The 8414-nt window shown below is 39.5% G+C and overlaps 1 protein-coding gene across 4 annotated transcripts in view; it reads right to left on the bottom strand.

Moving 5' to 3' along the window:
* The window catches only part of RUFY2 (RUN and FYVE domain containing 2), a 62840-nt gene that overhangs the window by 1908 nt on the left and 52518 nt on the right, over positions 1 to 8414 (bottom strand). For 2 of the 4 annotated variants that reach the window (XM_019538487.1, XM_019538486.1), the window contains exons 16-18: positions 8209 to 8257; positions 6480 to 6557; positions 2378 to 5426 (exon numbers count right to left, since the gene is read on the bottom strand). In XM_019538487.1, coding sequence (XP_019394032.1) covers positions 5283 to 5426; positions 6480 to 6557; positions 8209 to 8257 — 271 coding nt within the window. In that variant the 3' untranslated portion in view covers positions 2378 to 5282. Of the gene's footprint in view, positions 1 to 2377; positions 5427 to 6479; positions 6558 to 8208; positions 8258 to 8414 lie in introns of those variants that run through there. The other 2 variants (XM_019538488.1, XM_019538489.1) reach the window with 2 other exon arrangements.

Below are 8414 nucleotides of genomic sequence, written 5' to 3' on the forward strand. Positions count from 1 at the left end.
CTACACTGAACACCTTCAAGAGCAAATTGGATGCTTATCTTGCTGGGATCCTATGACCCCAGCTGACTTCCTGCCCTCTGGGCAGGAGGCTGGACTCGATCTTCCAAGGTCCCTTCCTGCCCTAATGTCTATGAAATCTACGAAATGCCAGTGTTCACCAGCCACCTGCTACCTAGAGGTATGTAGAAAAAACATTTAAAGCTATGTCTATGTCTGAATTGTCAAATCTTTCCAAATCTCCGAATTGATTCGGAGGATTCTGATTCAATTCAAAGAGATTAAAGGGCCCTCTGATTCGATTCAGATTTGCAGATTCAGCCACCGAATCAGGCTGAATCTTTGCTGAATCTAATCAGGGACAGAACCTTTGCACAGCCCTAGTCTTTAGTTCTATACATCATTCAGATGCGAAATGCATTTGCAAGTGGCATCCAACGTATTTAGAATGAGGATTAATATAAACAACCCATTAAGGCAGAGGTGCTTAACTTCTGTCCCGTGGGCCAAACGTGGCCTGTGGAGCTTTGGAATCCAGCACGCAGCACTCTCAAAGGGTCAGGAAATTTGGTAGCAGAGGAGTTAATACTGCCACCCCTCCCACTGCCAGCCAAAATCTCCAGTGCCCTGCAGTGGGTTGGAGCCAGACTAGAACCCTCCCCCTGCATGGCTGGATCAAGGCCAAACAATCCCCTTCCCTGTGTGTGCTGGGTTGGAACCAGGCCATGCCCCCTTCCCTCTGCACAGCTGGTTTGGGGCCGTCCCCTTCCCTCCCCTCTCCCCACCATGGGTCTGGGCCACACCCCCTTCCTTCTGTCTGGTTGGGACTGGTCCATGCTCCCTCCCCTTGGATGCTGGTTTGGGGCCAGGCCATGCCCCCTTCCCTCTGCACAGCTGGTTTGGGGCCGTCCCCTTCCCTCCCCTCTCCCCACCATGGGTCTGGGCCACACCCCCTTCCTTCTGTCTGGTTGGGACTGGTCCATGCTCCCTCCCCTTGGATGCTGGTTTGGGGCCAGGCCATGCCCCCTTCCCTTCTGCAGAGCTGAGCCTTGGCCCCCTGCCCCACAGAGGCGGATGGGTCCCTCCTGCACCTGCCCAGGGGCCAGGTTGTGTCCACCAGCAGGATCCACCCCAGAGGGACCAGGTACTGCCCAGCTGGCTGAGAGTTCTCATTAGCTAACTGGGATCTAGATTCTTAGCTACGCCAAATTAGTGATAAGCAATGCTAAGGAGGGGTGTTACAAAGAACTAAGTACAGCTATCTGACTCCAATTCTGGATCTATCTCCTTTCTTGTACCCCCAGTCCCTAGAAAAGCTGAGCATGCAAGCTACCAACTCCTCCTAGTGGCCATGAGGCAGTCATGCCCTCTTTGTGGAATGCTACTACACCTACCTATACTGGCTCAATGGTTTAAGGTACCTTAGCCCTAATACAGCCCTAGTACAATGGTTTTCAACCTGTGGCCTGCAGACCCTTGGGGGTCCGAAGACTACATCCAAGAGATCTACAAACAATAACTATGATCAATCAAAAGTACATGAATACCCAACATTTACAATTCAAAGAGGTCTGTACCTCCATTCAACATTTTTTTAGGGGTCCGCAAATGAAAAAAGGTTGAAAACCACTGCCCTTTCATTCAGAAAGGACAAGACACAGTGGAGAATCTAGTCTGTTGCCTGGAAACACACTCTTTGTAACAAAACTAGACTTTTTATTTTAAGGGACCTCACATTCTGACAAATACTGTTAAATCCACAGATTGGAACTGATCGTTATAATAAACAATACTGCTGTAACAACTTCTGTTGTATAATACTGCAGTACTAAGGTGTCAATGACCCAGCCCGTGGAGCTGTCATCCAGTTTGGAAGGGCCAGAAATTTTGGGGTGTGGCATGTAGAGGTGGAGTCCACTACCAAATACTAGTGTACAGAATCCTATTAGGGATATGTTTCAGTAGCTGTACAGTAAGCAATGGTTACATTAATCCCCACACCTCCTACAGCCAACAGTGACTGGGGCACCCACAACAGTTAACACAGCCGCTGTCTGCCTTGCCACCAGAGGTGGGTTTGGATCTGGTCTGCTATGCTCCTTGCAGTCTAGATCCAGACCAAAACAAACCACATGGTCTGTATCTGGCCAGGGGGGTAGAGGGGGAATGTTAGTGCAAATGTACTAATCTAGACAGTGTAATAAAATTCTCTGTCTAGAAATGGTTCTTCTAAATTTAACAATTTAGACACAGTTCCGGTCTCACCTTTTTATTTAGCTTCTACACAACAATATTGTCCCCAGTACTACAAGAGTATAAACTCTTCTTTAGATTTAAATTTTCTCAACCAAGCTGGAAGTTATGATATAATTTTTTTTTGTTTTTAATTAAGGGCAAGTTTTAGCACTGTAACAATGGCATTCATATAAGGCTTTAAGGTCCCGTGTTTCAGCAGTCAAAAAATAATAATCAGAAAATGATAATGTTAAGGATTCACATTCAACCTTAAGTCTAATCCTCTAGTCTGTACCATAACATATACACACAATTACATAGTCACATAACATTTTTTTCAGAGCTACTTTTCAGTGAAGCTGCCCTCCCAAGAGCAGTGAGCACATATATCTGCATACACAGTCCAGGTCAGCTTGCCTAGACATAACAACACAGACTCATCTCTTAGAACACATGGGAAGGAGCCACTCTCCTTTGCATCGCCACAGCTACAAGAAGCTCAGGGCTACTGAAGGTCTTCAGCTCCTCAGAAGCACAGCATTTATTCTGGCAAAGCTAAGACCCTTCAACAGCCAAATGAACAACAAAACCTAAAGGAAGAGGCTAATTCAACAGTTCATGAGGGCTTGCAAGACACAGCAGTAAGTGAGGCATACAGATATAGCTGAGTTTATAAATCTACAGGAGGCCTTCTTTAGATGCCTCATGTGAACATCTGTACAGGACCTCTTACTCAAGTCCCATTTCTCCTTACCAACTCACAGCAATTTAAGGGGCTAACTGTGAAGCCAAATTATCAAAACACATCTGAGCAATTTGTCCTTTACACTAATATTTAACAAGCTAGGCATATAATTTTACATTTGGTCACACAGAAACCAATTTGTTCCAGAACAAGGTTGAGCACTGCTTCAGTGAAGATTACTGCTACCCCATATTTAACATTTTTTGCTCAAAAAAAACCCCTTGCACTTTTTTTCCTCATAATTTGGAAAACTTACGCTCACAATTAGAATGCTCTCAATTAATAACTGGGCACAGTTTCTGCTCAAACTTCCCATTAAGGAATTCACCTTGAACTAAAAAATTTCAACTCAGAAGTTGAGCATATAAAAGTTTTTTTAAAAAGTGAAAATCAGGATTAGAACAGAAGTTCTCATGCAATCTTAATTAAATAATTGTCACTACCACATAATAAACAGGTGATTAACCTATTAAGTATGACATTCTCTGTGTTAATATTATACCTCTTGACCATCTATTGTTTTAGGACAGCTAGGTAAGAGTTATAGCCTCACAATTGCTCATTATTTTTTAAGTATTTTTAAACTAAGGGTAATCCCTTTCAAAGCCGACTTGCTAACTAAAATCCATTTTTCCATAGTTATACTGAAACTCATTCTTAGGCTAAGACTAAGATGCACTTCATGTGCAGTTTTATGACATTTTTGTTTCTAGTGAATTTTCATATAAATCATTTGGTTTCAACATATTTTGCATGGCATGTTGCCATCTCTTGCAATTTTATCATGTTTCTCAGAATCTGTGGTGTTTTCTTAAAGCCCCAGCTTCTGAAGTTATTTATGTAAAGTTTTATTTCAAACAAAGAAAGTTGTTACCCTTCACAATGGCAGAGAAAGCTCAAAAATGTGACCCAAGTGCATTCTATTAGCCCAGAAACCAATAGGTAACTAAAAAGAGGTCCTAACTGGGCTTTTTTTTTTTTTAAACAAATACTGTTATTTATGGTAGTTTCATTATTTCTAATGTTCAACTCATTTTTTGAATGATTGGGGTTGGCAATACTGTCACTTGGCAATACTGTCACAATCACAGGAACAGCAAGATATTTAGAGGCATAATAGTGTGTTAATGAATTAACATATAATGTAAATTAGATGCTGGAATGTTGAAAACAGATGGAATGCTGCTAAAAAGTTCTGGATTCTTACATTTTCCACTGACTAATTAAAAGTAAACAAATCTTTGTGATAGCCTGTAACCATTAAGAAAAGATAAAATATGTGTCTAAACAAGTACAAAAAATGCAGTTCTCATGTATGAACACATTAATCTTAAGATGATGATTTGTCAGTATAATTTAACTATTCTGTAGCTTAAACATACTTAAAATCTATAGCTTAAACATACTTATTAGAAGAACTGCATTACAAAGAAATTAGATGTAGTGTTGCATGTTTGCAGGCCTGATTTTTCTCTCTAATGCAATGTGGCAAAGAAGTAATGTAGACTTATGAATAATCTACACTTTTGCCACCGGATATATATGTGCAACTCCTATGCACTTTGCTGAGAGTTCCCTGCATGTATCTGAATATAGTTTTGGCTATCAGAAGCTTTTTAAAAATGAAAAGTTAAATAAAAATATGAACCATGTAAATAAATAATTGAGGCTAATATCTTGCCCTGGACATATGCATGTAATTCCCACTGACTTTGCATATATCCGAGTGTAGTTTTGGCTATTAGATATATAGCACATAACTTAGCCCAGCTTTTTAAAAATAAGTAACTAACTAAAAATATGAACTGTGCAAAATACTCAAGGCTAATAATTAAATCAAACTGGATTTTTCAAATATATTACCAAAACAGTTTAATTTGTGATGTAATTTGAATTAGTTATTCAAAATAAAATTTTATCGACTATACTTTGGTATGAAAGTCACACATTTGCTTAGTGTACTTTAAAACTGTTAAACAGAGCTATTGAAGGAAAGCTTCAATATGAAATACTCTTTACATTAAAACTATATCTAAACTTTCCTTCCTAAGCAGCTTGTTAGGGTCAAGTATTAGAATCTAATTCTAAATATGGGATCTTTAAAGAAGTCTCAGGGTGTGTGGCACTCATTTCCCAATCAGCTTCAACTAGAAATGCCTACTTAACACCATTGTTCATATGCTTTGAAAACCCCAAACTGGACCACTCATCTGAATTCCAGGAGCACACACAAAAATACTTTACATTAGATCTTTTTACATGATTTGTCAAGCAGCAAAATTTCAGAAGCATTTGTAAAGGAATTTTATGGAAGGTTGGAAGAGCACCTCTGTATAAGTAATGCATGACAGGAATCACAGACTCGGACAGGCTTTGGCGAGGACGGCAAAGGCAGCTCATTGTCAGAGCAGGCGTTACAGAAAATTTCACCACAGTTTCTACAGTGATGCTAAATAGCAGCAGAGAAACAAAAAGTTACTTTAAAGCATCCACTGAAATGCACTGTATATTTGACAATCAGCCATTATTAAAAATACATACCAAAAATGTTGGAAAGCCATCTTTAAGACCATATCAGAAACCTAATTTCAGTTTTGTAAAGATGACAGCACAAGCCATCTAAATCACCTACCCACTGTCCTCTACTAAGACGAACTACACAGTAGGTGAATAACTACTAAGATATCAAGGCAAAAACACAAACTCTAAGATCTGAATGTGTTCCTCAAGATATGAGAATGCAGCATCACATGCAGTGAAGCAGGGGTGTCAAAGATACAGCCCACAGAGCTGTATCCTCTGGCCCTGGGGTTCCAGCCCATGCAGAGCCCCACAGTCCAGGTCTGGCATGGGTGACCAATGGAATTTAACACCTCTGCTGTTAAACAACATGCAAGAAATTATTTTGCTTGCATCTGAAGAAGTCAAATCTGAATCTGATTTGAAAATGAAATGATCTGTCGAGAATCAGTAGCTAACAGGATGTAACACACAAAAAATTAAATAGTTCAGATTAATTTTTAGAAAAAGCAGGTGCACACAAATTAATTTTCCAGCGTGGGAATTAATTTTACAGTCTCTTACAATAGTGTCAGGATATGAATTCATATTTTCTTAGTCCACTGTATAAATATGCACAGCTAACATATCCTAAATATGGCACTTACATGTTTGACTGGCTATACCAGCTCCAAAGTCAGACTTTATCTGAGACCACGAACATTTCAAAGGTTAACAACATGCACTTCATGGACAAAACTTTGTGGCACAAGATTCTGCTCACACAGCGTACCTTGTAGGATCAGGGCTTGAATATGTACTTGCACATCAAGAAAGCCAGAGAAGTTCAAATGTAAGCATCCTAGGAAGCATCCCAGGAAGCATAAATAACTGCATTTGATTTCTGGCTGAGACTGTGCTGCACCTCTAAGGACACTAAATTTAATGTTCATTTCATGTCACTTTTAAAGAATGGGAATTGATATTTCTTTCCCAAACTTACCTTCCTTTTAGAAAGAGAAAATTCTGTTTCACATAATTTGCAATGTGTAGCTTCTTTATCTTTCAGCCAGACTTGCCCCTGGAGTTGGGAGAAAACAAGTTTTTAGATATCAGTTAGAGATAAGTATACATGATACTTTGCATTGCAGTGGATAAGAGTCCTCAAGATAAGCACAATTAATTATTTATGTGGCTGTGCCTTGTGACCCTAATAGATATTGGTGCCACATTATGATAGACACTGCCTGAACAAATTGAAAGAGAAAGAAATTGCTCCAAAAGACCTTGCACTGCCTAAATTTGCAAGACAGACAAAGGGGATGAAAGAGGAAAGAAGCAGTGACTTTTTAAGACTGCAAAGATGGCTAGAAACAGGGCTGGGAACAGGAGAGAGAGCTCCCAGACCCATTCCAGCAGACCAGAATAGCTATCACATCCTTTAGACAGGTAAGAAGGATAGCAGCATTAAGCTGCTTCAATTTCTTTTTGGTCAAATGAACGATGAATATGTCCTCTCTTTGCCTCAGAAGAGGACAAGTGTAATCTTTCTGAGAGCATTTCACCCAAGTGGTTGTGTTATCATAATAATTATTTGTATTGTAGTAGTGCTTAGGAGCCCCAGGTCAAGGAGCAGAACTGCTATACAAAGAAAACGTTGCTCTCCACAGGGTTGCCATAAAAAAATAAAAATAAAACAGCCTCAAAATGCCTCTCTGTGATGTCTGTAAGAAAAGTTGAGCTATCCATAAAAAGCAAAGAAACACTGAGCTCAGTTTGAGATCACTGTTGGAAAGAGGCTAGATTCAAATGTTGATGCTGGGCAGAGCAGAGTATCATTACCTGGTATCTAAGTGGGAGCACTGCTCAGAGCCCTGCTATGAACTGTCTGTCAGGGCTTTCTGGCCCAATGGAGCATCTGTAGTTCTTTCTACCCTCCCACCCTGACAGGGACAAAGCTGTGGGGCTGGAGCGATAGAGGGAAGAGGTGGCAGGTGGGATCTGTGCTAGGACAGGGGAAACAGGATCAGGCTGAGGTTGCGGCATGGCTCGGGGTACAGCCAGGCGAGTCAGTAGGACCCTGGGGAAAGGAGGGCAGCATAGTGTAAAACCATTGCTGCAGTCATGCAGGGTTGCCAACCTAAAACTATTTTCTTTTTTTTTTTCCTAAAGTAAAAGCATGTCAGCAAAAAGTTTGGTTGATAGTAAAGTTTTAGAACTGTCAGTAAAACAAAAAAAAGTTTGGGGTTGGCAACTCTGGATCTCCACCACAAAAAGCTTCAGTGATAAACACCTATTATGGTTTCCCACTTCTAAAACTTAAGAAGCTCCAGGAATGTTTCATTAAGTTTATTTATAAAAATGTTTACATCACTCCTATTATAATTAAATCCATATTGATCATAGCCCACGGAATAAATTTAATTATAATACAGCTTAAAACTAAATAATCTGTACAAAATTTTAATTAGATTTTTAACATGATTTAAACTAAGAAAATGATTTCATATAATGATATACCTTTTTTGACCAAAAAAGACCTAGCATGCCTTTTGGTAGCAAGTTACAAATAAAAATCAATCAGAAGCAACTGTACACCTGTCTCTCACTGGAAGCTAAGAACATACAAATTACAATCTGTCATACGCCATCATTTTTGGAGAAAAATCTACTGTTGTGCATTTTAAAAGAAAAATAAAAAACAGCCTTTATATGCCCCAAAACTTACTAACCTGCAATGCTTTGTTGGCTTCTTTTATATCTTCTATTTTAAGCTTGGCTCTAAAGAGATTACAAGATTATACATATATTAGATATTTATTGGGCACAGTTAACTGCAGCACATTGTTAACACACTTTAAAGAACTGCAAACTTTAAAGGCACATTATGATTAACCTCTAGTTGATAATTTATGTTTCATAGTTTCATAGTAGCTAG

Source organism: Crocodylus porosus, unplaced genomic scaffold, assembly GCF_001723895.1.
Source record: "Crocodylus porosus isolate Cpor-Errol unplaced genomic scaffold, CroPor_comp1, whole genome shotgun sequence".
Lineage (NCBI taxonomy): Eukaryota > Metazoa > Chordata > Crocodylia > Crocodylidae > Crocodylus > Crocodylus porosus.